The 20,846-nt window shown below is 35.9% G+C and overlaps 1 protein-coding gene across 5 annotated transcripts in view; it reads right to left on the reverse strand.

Annotated features, from left to right (window-relative positions):
- Positions 1–20,846, reverse strand: part of LOC131429963 (glutamate [NMDA] receptor subunit 1) — a 641,009-nt gene that overhangs the window by 126,306 nt on the left and 493,857 nt on the right. For all 5 annotated transcript variants that reach the window (XM_058594515.1, XM_058594513.1, XM_058594512.1 and 2 more), the window contains 2 exons: positions 16,918–17,254; positions 16,543–16,865 (listed from right to left, as the gene is read on the reverse strand). In XM_058594515.1, coding sequence (XP_058450498.1) covers positions 16,543–16,865; positions 16,918–17,254 — 660 coding nt within the window. The remainder of the gene's footprint in view (positions 1–16,542; positions 16,866–16,917; positions 17,255–20,846) is intronic.

Below are 20,846 nucleotides of genomic sequence, written 5' to 3' on the forward strand. Positions count from 1 at the left end.
CGTGAAAAGGTTTTCCAAAAATGTATCCGAATGTAATCTGTGTATCCATAATAAAGTTTATTTGAAAAAAAAAGTTTATGTCATCGCTTTATTTTTCCAGATAATTGTGAAAGATCACAAAAACACTCATTTTTCAGAGCTATTTTTGATAAGACTCGGAAAATCCTCCGAATTTTCCAGCCATTCCAAGTACCATGCGCGCGGGTGGTTTTAGGAAATTTTCGATGGAAATTTCGAAAAATTTGACGAAACCAAAAACATACCGGCCTTTGAAATACTTTTATCTATCTACAGGGTGAAAATGACTGGAAAATTCGGAGGATTTTACGAGTCTTATCAAAAATAGCGCTGAAAAAATGAGCTTTTTTTGTAATTTTTCACAATTATTTGAAAAAATAATTCGATGGAATGAATTTTTTTTTTCAAAAAAAACCTCATGCTGGCAACAAGGATCACATTCGAAAACATTTTTGAAAAACCTTTTCACGCTTTTCATGGAAAATCAACGAATTTCATATAACCGATTTCGTGGAAATTTTTGAAATTCGTGGATTTTCTATGAAAAGCGTGAAAAGGTTTTCCAAAAATGTATCCGAATGTAATCTGTGTATCCATAATAAAGTTTATTTGAAAAAAAAAGTTTATGTCATCGCTTTATTTTTCCAGATAATTGTGAAAGATCACAAAAACACTCATTTTTCAGAGCTATTTTTGATAAGACTCGGAAAATCCTCCGAATTTTCCAGCCATTCCAAGTACCATGCGCGCGGGTGGTTTTAGGAAATTTTCGATGGAAATTTCGAAAAATTTGACGAAACCAAAAACATACCGGCCTTTGAAATACTTTTATCTATCTACAGGGTGAAAATGACTGGAAAATTCGGAGGATTTTACGAGTCTTATCAAAAATAGCGCTGAAAAAATGAGCTTTTTTTGTAATTTTTCACAATTATTTGAAAAAATAATTCGATGGAATGAATTTTTTTTTTTCAAAAAAAACCTCATGCTGGCAACAAGGATCACATTTGGACACATTTTTGGAAAACCTTTTCACGCTTTTCATGGAAAATCAACGAATTTCATATAACCGATTTCGTGGAAATTTTTGAAATTCGTGGATTTTCTATGAAAAGCGTGAAAAGGTTTTACAAAAATGTGTCCGAATGTAATCTGTGTATCCATAATAAAGTTTATTTGAAAAAAAAAGTTTATGTCATCGCTTTATTTTTCCAGATAATTGTGAAAGATCACAAAAACACTCATTTTTCAGAGCTATTTTTGATAAGACTCGGAAAATCCTCCGAATTTTCCAGCCATTTTCACCCTGTAGATAGATAAATGTATTTCAAAGGTCTGTATGTTTTTGGTTTTGGCAAATTTTTCGAAATTTCAATCGAAAATTTCCTAAAACCAACCGCGCGCATGGTACTTGGACGATGGCCTTAACTCCAAAAGTGCTTTGTTGTGTTCTACACTCATGGCGGCTATGGCATTGTTTGTTGACGAAACTGTATGACGGAAAGTAGCATTTGCCATCATCTTAGTGCAAGCGTTGCACATCCAGAAAAGATTGGAGCATTTGGCGATTGAATCACGAATCGCATTTGATTGTTTCACACACTTAAGATGGAAAGACGATCTACAAAATCCACTGCACACAATTTCTTCTGCTTTTGATACTTCGCAGGCACAAGCACAACAAGCTGAAGCGGAATCCATTGTTAGGTTAAGGATGGATATTCAGTTTTAAAATCTCTCTGAAATTGCTGGTTCGATGGCTTGAAACAAGTGTACTCCAGATGAAATTGATGATACGTAGATCGGTGGTTTTGATGAAAACGTAAGTTGTGATGGAATGGATATAAACATGCAAATAACACTGATTAAAAAGAGAGCTCGATATTCAAACAACCAGACTGTTTACCTCAACTGTCAAATTAAAAATGCTGTTAATTTTATTCATGTTATGTAGTAAGGCATTCAAGTAATATGAAAGAGGCATAATTACACCGCTAGGTGGATTGAAACAGGTTTGGTCACTCTAATTGATCTTACGGTACCAATGAGTGATAACGGTTTCCCTCTTCTTCTCAGATCTCCGAAAATCTCTATTGGTGGCAAGAGCGCTGTTTAGCATATTGCCTGTCAAGAAGAGAATTATTTTTAAAATATATTATTTGAAACATAGCTCATTTAGAGGCATGCTGTCTTTCTGGGAGGACCCTGGTATTTCTAGATTATTGAATTATCTAGACTAAACAGGTCTTGGAACAGTCTCCTAGTCTGAATACATATTAAGAAACACTGATTTTTAGAAGATTTCAAAAATGCTTATTTAGTGGTAGTACAGACTATAGATTGATTAGTTCGGAGAATAACTCTTGGATAGGTTGGAAAAAGTTATATATGGGGCATTCCACGCAAAATCAGCCACCCAAAAAAATTTTTTTCATCTATTTTTTTTTTTTGGTAAACAAATCGAAAATATTCGACACGTATTTTTGCCTTTCTCATATAGAAAGGTTATGCAATCACTGTGAAAACCGACTTTTGAACCGAGGCCCGGAGGGCCGAGTGTCATATACCATTCGACTCAGTTCGTCGAGTACGCAAAATGTCTGTGTGTGTATGTGTGTATGTCTGTGTGTGTGTGTGTGTGTGTGTGTGTGTGTGTGTGTGTGTGTGTGTGTGTGTGTGTGTGTGTGTGTGTATGTGCGTATGTGTGTATGTAACGTTTTTTTGCACTAACTTTTCTCGGAGATGGCTGAACCGATTTTTACAAACTTAGATTCAAATGAAAGGTCTTGTGGTCCCATACAAATTCCTGAATATTATTTGGATCCGACTTCCGGTTCGGGAGTTATGGGGTAAAATGTGCAAAAAATTGTGAAAATAAGTGCACTAACTTTTCTCAGAGATGGCTGAATCGATTTCCACAAACTTAGATTCAAATGAAAGGTCTTGAGGTCCCATTAAAAATTCCTGAATATTATTTGGATCCGACTTCCGGTTCGGGAGTTATGGGGTAAAATGTGCAAAAAAAAGAAAATATGTGTTCTAACTTTTCTCATAGATGGCGCGACCGATTTTCACAAACTTAGGTTCAAATGAAAGGTCCTGTGGTCCCATCCGTTATTCCTGAATTTCATGCGGATCCGACTTCCGGATCCGGAAATATGGGGTAAAGTGTGTTAAAAATTGTATACCATCACTGAAAATGGCTAAAAACCTAAAAAATAATTCTAAATCGACCGCAAATCGTTTCCAATTTGATGGTTTTTATCAGTAGACGATCAAACAAACCGATTTCGGTTATTCTTTTAAGAATCGAAGAAAAAGATTTTTTTTGCCTTTCTCATATAGAAAGGTTATGCAATCACTGTGAAAACCGACTTTTGAACCGGGGCCTGGAGGGCCGAGTGTCATATACCATTCGACTCAGTTCGTCGAGTACGCAAAATGTCTGTGTGTGTATGTGTGTGTATGTGCGTATGTGTGTATGTAACGTTTTTTGCACTAACTTTTCTCGGAGATGGCTGTACCGATTTTCACAAACTTAGATTCAAATAAAAGGTCTCGTGGTCCCATACGTAATTCCTGAATTTCATCAGGATCCGACTTTCGGATCCGGAAAGATAGGGAAAAGTGTGTTAAAAATTTTATACCATCACTGAAAAAATCGAAAAACCGTAAAAAGTTTTCTAAATTGACCTCAAATCTTTTCCAATTGATAGTTTTTATCAGTAGACGGTCAAACTAATCTATTTCGGTTATTCTTTTAAGAATCTAAGAAAAATAATTTTGAAGAATACCACAGTATTATATATGATAGTATGATTGATATGAGAAAGGCATCATTACACCATTAGGTGGATTAAAACAGGTTTTTTATTTTAATATGGTACGTGGAATTTCCGAGATATGTTTTTTTGAAATTTCGCGTTTTCAAAAAAGAGCCTTTTTTCTACAATCTATACTGTAAAATCTAATACAGATACAAAAATTCGTCCAAGACATGAAATGTGCGTCTTTTCCTTAAATCTTTAAAGTTATTATTATTATATCGTTTATTTATCCCCGGTTTTAACCTAATTCTGGTCGTTCACCGGGCATCTTTAAAGTTAATATATTGAAAAAAGTTAAAAATTATTAAACAAATAAAAATATATCAAACTTTAGCCAAATTTTTTTCTTTTTTTTTGTTGAAAAAAGAAGGGTTTAACTCAATCTTGGCAAAGTTTCAGAGTGAAAAGATTAATACTTTCGGAGCAGTGAGTTTTTCAATTACGATATGTACGCGCGGAACGTACCGTAGCGCCATTCGCTCGGATACGGCTTAACTTGTCGACTCATGTCGCACCATAGATCGAATCCTAACTTTGTTAGTTTATTGTTAACAACGTTTCAGGCAGAAAGCGAGTAAAATTGGGACAAAGGATTTACGTGAGTAAAAAATAATGGTGACATGAAGTTTTGGCACAGTTGCAATTTTTTTATGATTTGGTTTTTCTGGTTTACAAAATCTCAATACTTCAAACGTGTCCTGGGAAGAGAAAACTTTCTTTTTAAATTTCTTGTCTCCGTGCAGCTCAACATAGTGAAACGATTGTGTTCCAGATATAGTTTTACATGTTTCGAAACTATTTTTAAGAAATTTATCTGCTTTTAGATAATCTTCCGAACATTTGTATATCACTGAAATAGAGTAGAGAAGTGTTTTCCTAGCCCACTCATACAATTCCTTCGCGGTCGAAATTTGACAATCATTGATCATTTGTAAACTTGCGCGACGTGGCATTCTTTTGATAGTTCCTCCAGCACCGTCGCAAGGCCCTTTTCCATAAGCTGTCGTGTGAAAATTCCACTGTGTAAAACGATGAAAATCATGCTCGGAATGAAAAATATTCGCAAAGTGTTTTATATTTTTGAATTGCTGAAGAGCGCCGCCAGAAAAATATTTGCACTTGCGTATATTTATTTATTTATTTATTTATTTCGTCAAGCAAATGTAGACTACATATAAATGGTTTACAATGTTTACTTAGATATTACGCATTATTTCCACGACTAAGCTGTAATTTCATTTCATTTTTGGACATACCAAGGTCAAGATGTTCGCAATATTGATGGTAGTGGCGCATTATACGATTGATTGCGCTATATTTTGCATAATTTGTTCTAGTGTTTCTTTCTAAAAATAATTTCCTGGTTCGTAATTTACGGCTAGGTGTATACAAATTTAGTTGCGATAATAAAGAAGGTGATTGAATGCGTTGAGAAATAATGTCGCTGATAAAATACAGCAATGCAAGGTCGCGGCGTTCTTTAAGTGTTTGAATATAGATGAGCATGCAGGGTGCTTCATATGGTGGTAAAGGAAATGCTGTCCAGTTTAATTTACGAAGTGTATATAAAAGAAATTGTTTTTGAATTGATTCGATGCGTTCTTGGTGAATAATATTGTATGGATTCCATAGTAGGCTGCAATATTCCAAAATAGGTCTGACGTAGTGTATAATAATTTTATTGTGTATGGGTCCTGAAAGTTATGACTGAAGCGTTCAATAAAGCCCAGCATGCTATTTGCTTTATTGATTATGGTATTGTAGTGTTCCACAAAAGTGAGCTTGGAGTCTAAGATTACGCCTAAATCTCGTACAATTTTACATTTTTCTACAAGTTGATTTCCTAGATGTATGATTGTGGATATAGTTTCATTTTTCCTACTGAAAGTTATTGAGTTACATTTTTGCCTTTCTCATATAGAAAGGATATGCAATCACTTGAAAAACTGACCAGTGAAAATTGGCCCGGAGGGCCAAGTGTCATATACCATTCGACTAAGTTCATCGAGCTGAGCAATGTCTGTGCGTGTGTGTGTGTGTGTGTGTGTGTGTGTGTGTGTGTGTGTGTGTGTACGTGTCAAATAATCTCACTAGGTCTTCTCGGAGATGGCTTAACCGATTTTGACAAACTAGGATTCAAATGATAGGCCTCGTGGTCCCATACGGAATTCCTGAATTTCATCTGGATCCGACTTCCGGTTCCGGAATTATAGGGTAAAGTGTGTTCAATATTGTACACCGTCACTTAAACCGGCGAAACAAAAATGTGAAAATTTTTCTAAACTGGTCTCAAAACTACACAAACCGATAGTCATTATCAGTAGGCAACTAAACAAACCGATTCCGGCTACCCTGGTTTCCGGTATCCGGTTCCGGAAGTACCAGAAATAGTGGTCATATATACCAAAATGGATCTCACTCACTTTTCTCAGCGATGGTTTGACCGATTTCCACAAACTTAGATTCAAATGAAAGGTCTCCCAGTCCCATACGGAATTCCTGAATTTCATCTGGATCCGACTTCCAGTTCCGGAATTATAGGGTAAAGTGTACACCGTCACTTAAACCGGCGAAACAAAACACGTGAAAATTTTTCTAAACTGGTATCAAAACTACACAAATCGATAGTCATTATCAGTAGGCAACTAAACAAACCGATTCCGGCTATCCTGGTTCCCGGTATCCGGTTCCGGAAGTACCAGAAATAGTGGTCATATATACCAAAATGGATCTCACTCACTTTTCTCAGCGATGGTTTGACCGATTTCCACAAATTTAGATTCAAATGAAAGGTCTTCCGATCTTATACGAAATTTTTGAATTTCGTCCGGATCCGAATTCCGAATCCTGAGTTATAGGGTGCGTACTAGAAGAGTTTGTGTGTCATGTTAGTTGGTGGCCGTACGAACCGACTTCGATTCTACCGGTTCTCGGGTTCCGGTGCCGGAAGTGTCTTTCTCTTAAGGATGGCTTACGCAATCAAAGCACTGTTTTATTCTGTATGTTATGCATTACCAATCATTTGGTTTCTTTCAAAAATCGAAGAGAAATTTTTTGAATAGAATACCACAATATTATATGTACATGAGAAAGGCATCATTACACCACTAGGTAGATTTAAATAGGTTCTTACATTGAGTTGGAGTAGACTTTTGCAGCACCAAAGGTGGAATAGATTGATTTCGTTCTGGAATATTACAGTGTCGTTGATATTCTTAATTTCCATGAAAAGTTTCATGTCGTCTGCATATATAAGCACTTTCAGATTTTTGAGTATGAAGGAAATGTCGTTTATATGTAAAATGAAAAGGAGATGCCCTAAGTGAGAACCCTGAGGTACGCCAGAAGTTACATTAATTGGTTCAGACAGAATATTTTGGAAGCGGACTACCTGTACACGATTCGTTAAGTATGATTTGAGCCATTCCAGATGAGTATGTTTTATACCATATTTTTGTAGTTTGTGTAGAAGTACTGGTATGTCAATACGGTCGAAGGCTTTGCTAAAGTTAGTGTAAAAAGTTTCTACGTAGTTGCCGGCATTCATTGTATTCAGAGTGAATGTAATAAATTCTAAGAGATTTGTTGTATTTGAGCGGCCTTTAAAAAAGCCATGTTGTTTGTTTGTTATTACATTTTTAAGTTGATGGAATAGTTTTTAGTTTACAATTTTTTCAAATAATTTTGAAATGCATGAGATAATGGCTATTCCACGGTAGTTCCGAATGTTAGATTCTGCACCAGATTCAAATACTGGTACAAGATAAGAAGATTTCCATGCTTAGGAAAAGTACATTTATTAAGTGATAAGTTAAAAAGTAGTTGTAGTGGTAGTGTTAGTTTTTTAGCAAGATTTTTTAAAAATATTGGTGATATACTGTCAGGTCCAGGCCTTTTTGAGGCGTCTAAGTTTTTCAGTGCTGTCGAAATGTCATGTTCTGATAGATAGTATACAGAGATGGAGTTGGAAAATGCAGGTATGAAAGAGAAGTATTCACGGTCACGGTCAGTTTCTGGATAAGATGTATATACTCCTTGAAAAAAATTCGCAAATTGATTGCAGATTTCTGTACTATTTTTCCCTACATGTTTGTCGAGGTGCATTTTAGATGGAAAATTGTTGCTTTTGGCATTAAAAATGCCTTACTCTTCACTATATGGGGCCGGGTGTCAATTAAAAGTTTCAAAAATAGTCGCGTAACCTTTTTGTGTCATAATTTTGAACGTTAATAACTCGGTCATTTGTTGATGGATTTTTATAATTTAACAACCAAACGATTCGGAAACTTTTAACTTAAACATGTATGACGACGTCTTTTCAGTCTTTCAATAGCATACTATTGAAAAAATGGTTGGAATCGACCTATGTTTTCATCCACCAATCCCTGTTGTATAAAATGACGTCAACTTCTTATTCGGCATAGGAGGCTTTGCGTCATGCATAAAAAACACCGCATCGTTATGCGTAGTATGAAGAGAAATCTATAAATGTAGGCTGCACAATATTTCTTTGCCTAGTTGATGTTTGACTGTGAATGAAACAAGTAGCTCGTCCAGTGAGCTGATGACTGGATTGTATATGCGATCACTTGCTGGATTGTCGCTTTTGCATTATGCGTTGGTGATATTTCCTGTTGTCTGTGCAACACCGTGTACGCTTGAGTATCTTATACATCATCTAGCTATTGAAGAACAGAATCAGCGTGGTTACCGATTCTTTTGAAATATCCCATGTATTTATTAAATTTTTGGTCGATTTTACCATTGAAAATGCCTATTATGAGACAACGTCATTTAAATATTTCAATTGCATACCATTGAAAAATTGGTTTGAATTGAGTATTTTATTTTGGTTCTCTGGTAACTATTAGGCCAATATAGAATTATCGGCGATAGATTTTTCGGATCTAATTTGCAGCGCTTGTTCCTCGATCATTTGTTAATGGATTTTCCTAATTTAAATGATTCCGAAGCTTCAATATTGTTAGCTTAAAAATGTTTTAATTTGTCAACGGACCGGTTTGCATACTTAAATCTCCATTCCCATACGAACAAAACGTGACAATATGACTGAACAAGTTGTTGTCCCACCAGGAATCATACGCTTCAAAAGATTCAAAATTAAATTCTGAAACTTATCTAAAAGCGGTCTCCTCGGTTTAGTAGTATAAATGAGTTTCACAGGCTCACATATACAGTACAATTAGATGAAATATCATATAGTATCAAAGATAAACTCAAGGTAAGCCTGCGATTTTACATGTATCGTTTGAATAGGAACCCTCGTAGAATTTGGTTAACCGCCAGTTTCAGTTCAATTATTATTTGCTTCAAAACAATAAGCGTCTGATGGCTACACGCGTTGTAATTATGACAATGTTCATTCATGTGTTAATAACATCAAGTTACAATATGAACAAAATTTGGGAATTTTGTGGCGTATCCATTCCATATATTCCTAATATGCCAAAGCGAAAATCAATGTAAGTAACTAAATATTTTATGCGGACTGTTTCACATGTTTTCTTCCTCGTATTGTTGCCATATTATTTACTGACACATTCCGAAGATTATCGACGATTTTGAAGGATTAATAAAATTACACCATTACTGAGATTACTGGTACAACATTCTTTTGGATCGATTAACTGTTTATAAAATTAATAAGTCCACCCAGTGAACGACCATTATTAGGTTAAAACTGGGGGTAAATAAATGATATAAATCAAATCAAATTAATAAGTTTGGACGTTTCTCGAAAATTATCATCATAAAATAAAATAGTTTCATGTGTTCAGGTTTAAATCTTTAGCTTGTTTGTATCTAAAATTGAGCTTTCAAGTAACTTTGAAGTGTAGTGAAGTTTAGTGTATCATCATCATTATCATCTTTATTTTTGTATTTATTATGAAGACCCTAGAAACGTTTCATTTTTAATGTTATTGTGCTCGGTCGTGTCTTGCATACAACCCTCTAATTTTTAGTTTAGTTTTTGTGTAGTTAAAAAAGTTCTTAGGACAAGTCTTTATTTCGTTTTCAATTTTGCGGTTATATTCTTCATGTGCTGTGTTAATGGCTATTTTGAGTTGATTGCATAGGTTTAAGTAATTTTGAAGATGAGTATCACTTTTTTCTTGTTTGTAAGTTTTATGTGCTTTTTGTTTACTATTTTTCAAATGTTTTAGTTGTGAATTGAACCATACAGGTAATTTGTCGCTATGATTTTTTCTTCTTCTTTTCATAGGCAAAGTTTCGGCTAATATTTTGTTTATAATGTGGTAGAATTTATTTACTTCGACGTCGACATTTCCTTCTGTACTCAGTATGTTCCGCCAATTTATTATACTTAGTCTACACTTGACTTCTTCAAAGTCAATTTTATTGTATTCCGGCACTTCCTCATATTCCATGTCGTAGGGAAGGGATGCATTGTGTGTAAATAATGAATATTCAATTGCAGTGTGAAATGCTTCATTTTTCCATAATGGCAGGTTTGATGCATTCACACAAAAGTCTTCTGTGCAATTTGTGAAAAGAAGGTCTAAATATGCGTTTTGTTGATTTTTTACGGAGTTTACTTGATGTAGGCCAAAATTAGAAATTTGTAGTAGTGTGTAGTAGTAGTGCAATGTTTCGTTTTCTCCTACGACTGGAAGTAAGATTGATTCATTTTCAATGTCAGAAATGAAGTCCGCATTACGTTGATTGAAGTCGCCAAAAATATGAAGCTTTAGGGTAACAGAGATATTTTTGCCACTTCATATATTTTGGCCCACCTAACAAATTTTATGGATTTAATCGATGTTAAGTAACCCATGTTGCATCATTTTGATGCTAATCACTTTAAACTACCTACTGCGGAAGGGTTTTTTAAAGATATTACAACATTTAGTGGATATTTTTACAAAGTGGGCCAAAATAAAATCAATCCTAAAGTGGGTCAAAATACCTCTGTTACCCTACTTCAGGTTCCATATTCGAAATAATTGTGTCTAAAGATTGAAAGAATAATTCAAAAGAAAATTTGTTCGCATTTTCGGGTGGGAAGTAGACAGAGCAGTAAATATGTTCTTCTCCCAATATTGAGACTTTGGCCCATACTTGCTCAAATTCTTTATATTTAGGAGTAATAATTTCTTCAGAAGTAAAGCAAGAGTTTATGGCTATGAGGACTGCACCTCCAGATTTTTGCTGACAGAGAGATAAATTTCGGTCGTGCCGAAATACGTTAAAATTATTTCCAAATACTTCTTCGCTTCTTACATTTTCATCCCAGCTGCTTTCAGTTTCAAGGATTACGTCGAAAGAGAAGGTTATTAAAGTTTGATGAATTTCTTTCATTTTGACCGGGCTTTTCATGCGGTTGAAATTTTGGCAATTGACCAAAATTTCAGTCACATTTTGTCACATGAAGTTTTTGAGAGTTCTGGAATACTTACATTACTAATTTCTGTGTCTATTCCTTCGTCAAAGGGCGTCGTTTTTTTCGAAAATTCGACCTTGTAAAATTGTGTTCGGCCTCCCGGATTAGTTGGAGTCGGCGGATATGTTCACTTGTCAAAAATTTCCCATAAAAGTTCAGGTCGGCCAGCGCTTCTTTAGGTTTCATTCCATATTCCTGATGCACTTCGATGAAGATTCGTAGGAGGTGGTCAGGTGTTGTTGGAAGGCCTTCTGATGCTAATAGCATTTTTCTACTAGTTGGTGTCATACCCTCGATGCATACTGTAGATTGTTGATTTTTCATGTATGACAAATACAGACGGACTACGTCTATTATTTTCGGGTCACGAAGCCTTGCTTTTAAGAAGCGTTCGTCGCCATTTGCAGATTGTGAAGTAAGACGTACAATTGGAGAACGCATTGGATCAATTTCGAATTATCTGTCTGTATTCATGTTCTGTGATATTGAAGAAGGTGTTTACATAGTTAGTGGATGGTGCAGCTTCGATGTCATTACTTCCTAAGACCGGAGTAGTGCTGTTTTGAATACTTCTTGTTCCTTTGTAAGGGTCGATTGTTTCACCTTTTTGAAAATTTATGAATTTTGAGGCAATATCTGCACCTGGATGCCCGGAGAATTGAACCCGTGCAGCTGCTAGTAAGTCCTTGTCTAAGGGTAAGGTATATTGTAATGACATATTATTGTTATTGTTGTGACAGGTATTGTTACTATTTGTGTTGAAATTGCTGTTGGAGTACCCGTTGCTGTCGTTGTTGTTGTTGTTGTTGTTGCTGCTGCTACTGCTGTTGTTGTTGCTATTGTTGTTGCTGTTGTTGTCGTGTTTGCTGTTGTAGTAGTTGTTGTTGTTTTTACTGCGTATACTGTGGTTGTTGTTGAAATTTGTATTATTTTGTTGTTTCCGCTTCCGATGTTTCCGTCTGAGGTTTGCTTTTTCTGCTTGTTTCTCTTGCAGCCGTCGAATGCGCTTTTTCTTGTCATACTCACTCCAGTCTCGTTTCCAGATTTTTTTACTTTCAATGAAGCGCCAGCCGCTGTCACATGCTTGAATTGCCTCCTTTGTTTCTAGAGTTGTGCTGTCGAGTTCAGGAGTACAGTCCAATAGTTCTTCTTGTAGGCTTGGATGGGCGAATTTCTTTTCTGGCCTTGGGTTAGAGAATTCTGACGATAAAAATTTGACTTCGTCCATAATTCGGTAGACGATTTTGTTCGTGTCTATGTTGCTATTACTAGCGTCAGCATCGATTCTTGTTTCGAATTCGTCAAATTTGTGAAGAAGAACTGCGGTGCATTTTTCGATTGCCGACTACGCATTAATTGCCAGTGTATTATTTGATTTACCCAAATCTTCAGCAAGAGATTCGGGCATGCTTATATTTTCTGATAGCTTAGAAAATTCCAGTGATTTTTTTTTCGGTTGCAGTATTAATGTGGTTTATTTTGGTCAGTTCCGTTTGAATATCGGTCAATAATGACTCGATATGATTAAATGATTCATTCGATATGGCCGTGGTTTTCAGGTCCTGAATAAGGGCCTGATTGGAGTCTGACTGAACCTTAATACTGTCCGTTATTTTTTTCTGCTGGCGTATGAGTTCCTTCAAATTGTATAGTTCGTAATAGTCCTCCTGACAATCGATGCATAAAGGAAACATGAATGTACGCAGCAGTTCTTCATTATTTCGCTGAACGCCAATACAGGCGGAGTGAAATTTCCTTTCGACGGTTCCACTGCAATTCCAAAGAGAACGATTATCGTTCAGTGCACAGTTGACGACACCGCACTTTGCCATACTGCACTAGGCGATACGATAAAAAAATATACACGCGACAAGGTTGTCGGAAGAGAATAAAAATATATGTGCAATTTAACAAGCACTACGCGACGCGGGTCAAGAAATGTAAAAGTAAATTATAAATAATTTGCGCGCGCGGGTTTGTGGCACAATACCCAAATAGCACCCGTTCACTCGGGCGGTTGAAATGACATGTGGATAGTATTGTGAAAAATAATGATTAAGAGCTTTGAGAAAAAGATACACAGCTTTGCGTCATGTTTCTTGCAATCAGAAATAATTACTAATATTTTATGATCGATTTTGCTGTTCATTTTATAATAGAAAACAATGGGGAATATCTTTTCTGGCCTTGGGTTAGAGAATTCTGACGATAAAAATTTGACTTCGTCCATAATTCGGTAGACGATTTTGTTCGTGTCTATGTTGCTATTACTAGCGTCAGCATCGATTCTTGTTTCGAATTCGTCAAATTTGTGAAGAAGAACTGCGGTGCATTTTTCGATTGCCGACTACGCATTAATTGCCAGTGTATTATTTGATTTACCCAAATCTTCAGCAAGAGATTCGGGCATGCTTATATTTTCTGATAGCTTAGAAAATTCCAGTGATTTTTTTTTCGGTTGCAGTATTAATGTGGTTTATTTTGGTCAGTTCCGTTTGAATATCGGTCAATAATGACTCGATATGATTAAATGATTCATTCGATATGGCCGTGGTTTTCAGGTCCTGAATAAGGGCCTGATTGGAGTCTGACTGAACCTTAATACTGTCCGTTATTTTTTTCTGCTGGCGTATGAGTTCCTTCAAATTGTATAGTTCGTAATAGTCCTCCTGACAATCGATGCATAAAGGAAACATGAATGTACGCAGCAGTTCTTCATTATTTCGCTGAACGCCAATACAGGCGGAGTGAAATTTCCTTTCGACGGTTCCACTGCAATTCCAAAGAGAACGATTATCGTTCAGTGCACAGTTGACGACACCGCACTTTGCCATACTGCACTAGGCGATACGATAAAAAAATATACACGCGACAAGGTTGTCGGAAGAGAATAAAAATATATGTGCAATTTAACAAGCACTACGCGACGCGGGTCAAGAAATGTAAAAGTAAATTATAAATAATTTGCGCGCGCGGGTTTGTGGCACAATACCCAAATAGCACCCGTTCACTCGGGCGGTTGAAATGACATGTGGATAGTATTGTGAAAAATAATGATTAAGAGCTTTGAGAAAAAGATACACAGCTTTGCGTCATGTTTCTTGCAATCAGAAATAATTACTAATATTTTATGATCGATTTTGCTGTTCATTTTATAATAGAAAACAATGGGGAATATAGTCGCTTGGTTGTTGTTCCAATGAAAGCCAGTTATGGCGTTTTGAATAACGAAGGTGTAATTTTCCTCTAAATCGCTAATTATTAAACTTTCGTCACTCTTCAATTTTTTTTCCCATTTTGAAAATATGAAGTTTGTTTTCGAGCAATGAAATAATGGATGTGCAGCTCAGCCATAGCCGAAGCAGTAAAAAGTCAACGTCGATGAGCTCGGATCGATCGGATCGATCGGATCGATCGGATCGGCATAATGCGGATAGCCTTTTAAGCCCGTATCCGAAAAGCGAATTGCGCTACGTTACGCTCCACGCGTGCGGGTGGTAATTGAAAAACTCTCTGCTTCAAAAGTATTGATCTTTCCGTTCTGAATATTTTCCAAGATTGAGTTAAGCCCCTAAGGCATCTTTTTTCAACAAAAAAAATTTGGCCGAAGATTGAATTTTTTTAATTTGTTTATTAATTTTTAACTTTTTGCATTATATTAACTTCAAAAGTTGTTTTATGGAATCACTTAATTGAAAGCTAAGGAGAAGACTCACATTTCATGTCTTGGACGAATTTTTGTATCTTTATTAGATTTTAGGCTGTTGAAAAAATTTCAAAAAATTATACCTCGGAAATTTCACGTACCATAATGAAATAAAAACCTGTTTTAATCCACCTAGTGGTGTAATGATGCCTTTCTCATAGCAATCAAACTATCATATATAATACTGTGGTATTCTTTAAAATTATTTTTCTTCGATTCTTAAAAGAATAATCCAAATAGATTTGTTTGACCGTCTACTGATAAAAACTATCAATTGGAAAAGATTTGAGGTCGATTTAGAAAACTTTTTACGGTGTGATTAAAATTTTCAGTGATGGTATAAAATTTTTAACACACTTTACCCTATATTTCCGGATCCGGAAGTCGGAACCTTGAACCTAAGTTTGTGAAAATCGGTCGCGCCATCTATGAGAAAAGTTAGAACACATATTTTCATTTTTTTGCACATACACACACAAACACACACACAGACAATTTGCGTACTCGACGAACTGAGTCGAATGGTATATGACACTCGGCCCTCGGCCTCGATTCAAAAGTCGGTTTTCACAGTGATTGCATAACCTTTCTATATGAGATAGGCAAAAAAAAATTTTTTCGATTCTTAAAAGAATAACCGAAATCGGTTTGTTTGACCGTCTACTGATAAAAACCATCAAATTGGAAAAGATTTGAGGTCGATTTAGAAAATTTTTTAGGGTTTTTACCCATTTTCAGTGATGGTGTACAATTTTTAACACACTTTACCCTATATTTCCGGATCCGGAAGTCGGATCCGCATGAAATTCAGGAATAACGCATGGGACCACAGGACCTTTCATTTGAACCTAAGTTTGTGAAAATCGGTCGCGCCATCTATGAGAAAAGGTTAAACACATATTTTCTTTTTTTTGCACATTTTACCCCATAACTCTCGACCCGGAAGTCGGATCCAAATAATGTTCAGGAATTTTGTATGGGACCGCAAGACCTTTCATTTGAATCTAAGTTTGTGAAAATCGATTCAGCCATCTCTGAGAAAAGTTAGTGCACTAATTTTCACAATTTTTTGCACATTTTACCCCATAATTCCGGAACCGGAAGTCGGATCCAAATAATATTCAGGAATTTTGTATGGGACCACAAGACCTTTCATTTGAATCTAAGTTTGTGAAAATCGGTTCAGCCATCTCCGAGAAAAGTTAGTGCAAAAAACCGTTACATACACACATACGCACACACACACATACACACACACAGACATTTTGCGTACTCGACGAACTGAGTCGAATGGTATATGACACTCGGCCCTCCGGGCCTCGGTTCAAAAGTCGGTTTTCACAGTGATTGCATAACCTTTCTATATGAGAAAGGCAAAAATACGTGTCGAATAATTTCGAGTTGTTTACCGAATAAAATTAGGTGACAAAAATAATTTTGGGTGGCTGATTTTGCGTGGAATGTCCCATATAGAGAACTGAGACGTCACCATTTGTGACTGAATATTAAAGATAAATCATATCAAATGAAGTTTAAAATTAATACATAAATTAAAACTAATGCCTTACCAGTGTGCTTGATCTAGACGGTTTTTTCTCCAATATGGTAATACCTTGATATTTGAAAGGCTTGGAGAATTCAATGAATTCCGCCCTTTCTGGGTTTATAGTTAAGGGTGCCACTATCAAATCAGCTCGTTCAGCTACAAGCTCTCCAATCAAACCGCTCCATTCTTTTTTAACATTCGTTCCAATTCCGGTTGTGTGGTTTTTTAGCTGATAATGGCCAAATTGGCCATCGGGGGATAATGCTAAATCAAATGTGAAATTTATCCTGACTGCTAGTGCTTTTAATAAATCAATACAGTAGCCTTTGCAACAAAATTCTTTTTCTGAAATAATAACTAAGTAGTTACTCATCACATCACTAAAACCAAAAGCTACCAATTCCATCAGTTGTATTGAAATGTGGACAAATCGTTTCATCATCCTGACATTCAATTTCATCATCTAGTAATTTTCGAACATATACGAATGGTTTTTCTTCGATTGTTAAAACCTTCAAATGTGTTGGAATCATGATTCCTTCCGGTTTTTTCTCTGTGTTTCCTGGCCAGATCAAGGCTGTGTCATTAATTTTCAATTTCATTCTTCCTTTTTCTGCATCGTAAAACAAACTTCCAACAACAATATTTTTTCTTAAAATTGATGATGAAGAGTGCTGAACATTGACTACATCATATTCGGCAAACATCCTGTCTCCATTACTATCAAAGGCAACCTAAAAACGAATACAAAATCTCTGTTAATCAATATTTAGGGTAAAACTATTTGTTTGTATTAAATATGTTCATATGCTGCGTCGGATGAGTGAATAATACCTTCGCGCGAGCGACCCTGGCACCGAGAAAATCGAACATGTGGTGAAGGTGTCTTTATGAAAAAGATATTTTCCGCAGTGGTGACAACTATTGTTAATTTGAATGTACCAACGTAATTGCAGGTGTTTTTGTGTTGTTGTTCTACAGGTATACAATTATGGACGAACCCGAATAGCATATGGCCCGTACGCACAGACCTCAGCAAAGTACGCGCCAGCAGTAAGACGCCAGTGTATCCAACGCGTGGAGATGTCAACCACCCTGTTAAGTATTATTGAACCGCTGACATCGCAGCAGACATCCGGCCACCGTGGTTGCATCAGCCAAGAACCATCTGCAATTGCATCAGCCGAAACCACCATGCCGCATCGACGATTCGACATGTTCGGACAGGATAACAGCTGATACAATTGTTTAGGGCTAGGTAGTGAGGTCTAATGAACATTCAGACAGGACAAGATAGTCAGTTCGATTTGAGAAGTGAAACAGTCAGTCGTAAGAATCTCATGTAAATTAAAGTGTAATGTTTTTTTTAAAAATACATTCATGCAACAAAGCATATAAGTGGTGCAGTCGTACGGCTCGTTCTACGATTTAGTGAAGAAACTCTAACTAGTGAAGTGAAAGTTTACTATCATAACAAAAACCCAACACGTGGAACTTTTGTTCTAAATTCAAACTAACAAACTAGTGTTCAACCCGCAACGTTGGCTGACCGGCGGAGAAGTTTCATCGAGAAGCATCACAAGCCATCCCTCACCCCGTAGGCAATTCGCGTCAATCAATTGGAGGATCTCAACACTAAAGCGGTGGATTTTAATCCTTCAAGAACGAGGAATCGTGAGTAATCTTTCCCTTTCTTTCACTACAATTTTATGCCAAAATTCAGTCCAATTCCAAAAGTAAGAGCCTTAAAGTGCTCTGAAATGGAAAACAATAATTTGCAAGCCATCTTTGACCAAATTCAAAGCTTGGAACAAAGAATCGGTGCTCTCCAAATGGAGAATAGTAGTTTACAACAGCAGCAGCAACAACTGCAACAACAACAACAACGGCAAGCTCCCGCAATGGAGGAACGCCGCACTGACTTCTTTAGAATTCCTGATCCAATTCGGATGATTCCATCATTCGACGGGAATAAAAAACAATTGACTCATTGACTACACACAACCAGAAGAGCTCCGTAGCACCGGATCTATTTGCCGTGTACGAAAAGGCGGTGATAACCAAAGTCGAAGGCAAAGCCCACATGTGTATGTGTAAATGGAAACCCTACCACCTTCGAGGAAGTAGCAAACATATTACACAGTGCTTATGGTGATCGCAATAACATTGCGACTTACCAAACACAACTCTGGTCATTGAAAATGACCGAATCTTTACACATTTATTACAAACGGACGAAAGAAATCCGGGTGTCAATTAAAAGTTTCAAAAATAGTCGCGTAACCTTTTTGTGTCATAATTTTGAACGTTAATAACTCGGTCATTTGTTGATGGATTGTTATAATTTAACAACCAATCGATTCGGAAACTTTTAACTTAAACATGTATGACGACGTCTTTTCAGTCTTTCAATAGCATACTATTGAAAAAATGGTTGGAATCGACCTATGTTTTCATCCACCAATCCCTGTTGTATAAAATGACGTCAACTTCTTATTCGGCATAGGAGGCTTTGCGTCATGCATAAAAAACACCGCATCGTTATGCGTAGTATGAAGAGAAATCTATAAATATAGGCTGCACAATATTTCTTTGCCTAGTTGATGTTTGACTGTGAATGAAACAAGTAGCTCGTCCAGTGAGCTGATGACTGGATTGTATATGCGATCACTTGCTGGATTGTCGCTTTTGCATTATGCGTTGGTGATATTTCCTGTTGTCTGTGCAACACCGTGTACGCTTGAGTATCTTATACATCATCTAGCTATTGAAGAACAAAATCAGCGTGGTTACCGATACTTTTGAAATATCCCATGTATTTATTAAATTTTTGGTCGATTTTACCATTAAAAATGCCTATTATGAGACAACGTCATTTAAATATTTCAATTGCATACCATTGAAAAATTGGTTTGAATTGAGTATTTTATTTTGGTTCTCTGGTAACTATTAGGCCAATATAGAATTATCGGCGATAGATTTTTAGGATCTAATTTGCAGCGCTTGTTCCTCGATCATTTGTTAATGGATTTTCCTAATTTAAATGATTCCGAAGCTTCAATATTGTTAGCTTAAAAATGTTTTAATTTGTCAACGGACCGGTTTGCATACTTAAATCTCTATTCCCATACGAACAAAACGTGACAATATGACTGAACAAGTTGTTGTCCCACCAGGAATCATACGCTTCAAAAGATTCAAAATTAAATTCTGAAACTTATCTAAAAGCGGTCTCCTCGGTTTAGTAGTATAAATGAGTTTCACAGGCTCACATATACAGTACAATTAGATGAAATATCATATAGTATCAAAGATAAACTCAAGGTAAGCCTGCGATTTTACATGTATCGTTTGAATAGGAACCCTCGTAGAATTTGGTTAACCGCCAGTTTCAGTTCAATTATTATTTGCTTCAAAACATTAAGCGTCTGATGGCTACACGCGTTGTAATTATGACAATGTTCATTCATGTGTTAATAACATCAAGTTACAATATGAACAAAATTTGGGAATTTTGTGGCGTATCCATTCCATATATTCCTAATATGCCAAAGCGAAAATCAATGTAAGTAACTAAATATTTTATGCGGACTGTTTCACATGTTTTCTTCCTCGTATTGTTGCTATATTATTTACTGACACATTCCGAAGATTATCGACGATTTTGAAGGATTAATAAAATTACACCATTACTGAGATTACTGGTACAACATTCTTTTGGATCGATTAACTGTTTATAAAATTAATAAGTCCACCCAGTGAACGACCATTATTAGGTTAAAACTGGGGGTAAATAAACGATATAAATCAAATCAAATTAATAAGTTTGGACGTTTCTCGAAAATTATCATCATAAAATAAAATAGTTTCATGTGTTCAGGTTTTTAATCTTTAGCTTGTTTGTATCTAAAATTGAGCTTTCAAGTAACTTTGAAGTGTAGTGAAGTTTAGTGCATCATCATCATTATCATCTTTATTTTTGTATTTATTATGAAGACCCTAGAAACGTTTCATTTTTAATGTTATTGTGCTCGGTCGTGTCTTGCATACAACCCTCTAATTTTTTAAGTGTGTAGATTCCGAAAATTTGCAGCTGAATTCGGAGCGTGCCCTAGATTTATATATTAGTTCTTAAATTTATAAACATTGGTTAAATTACGCAAAGTGGTTTTTTAGAACCACTCAATTATTTCCAAAGGATTTTGAGTATTTCTACTGGTATCTAAATCTACAAAACTGTCTTTGTTCCGTGTTATTTAATTGTATGGTAGAATATGTTTGCCGAAAATTAGTCGTACTGTAGTATAGATGCATCGTTAAAATTCT

Source organism: Malaya genurostris, chromosome 2 (genome assembly GCF_030247185.1).
Source record: "Malaya genurostris strain Urasoe2022 chromosome 2, Malgen_1.1, whole genome shotgun sequence".
Classification (NCBI taxonomy): Eukaryota; Metazoa; Arthropoda; class Insecta; order Diptera; family Culicidae; genus Malaya; species Malaya genurostris.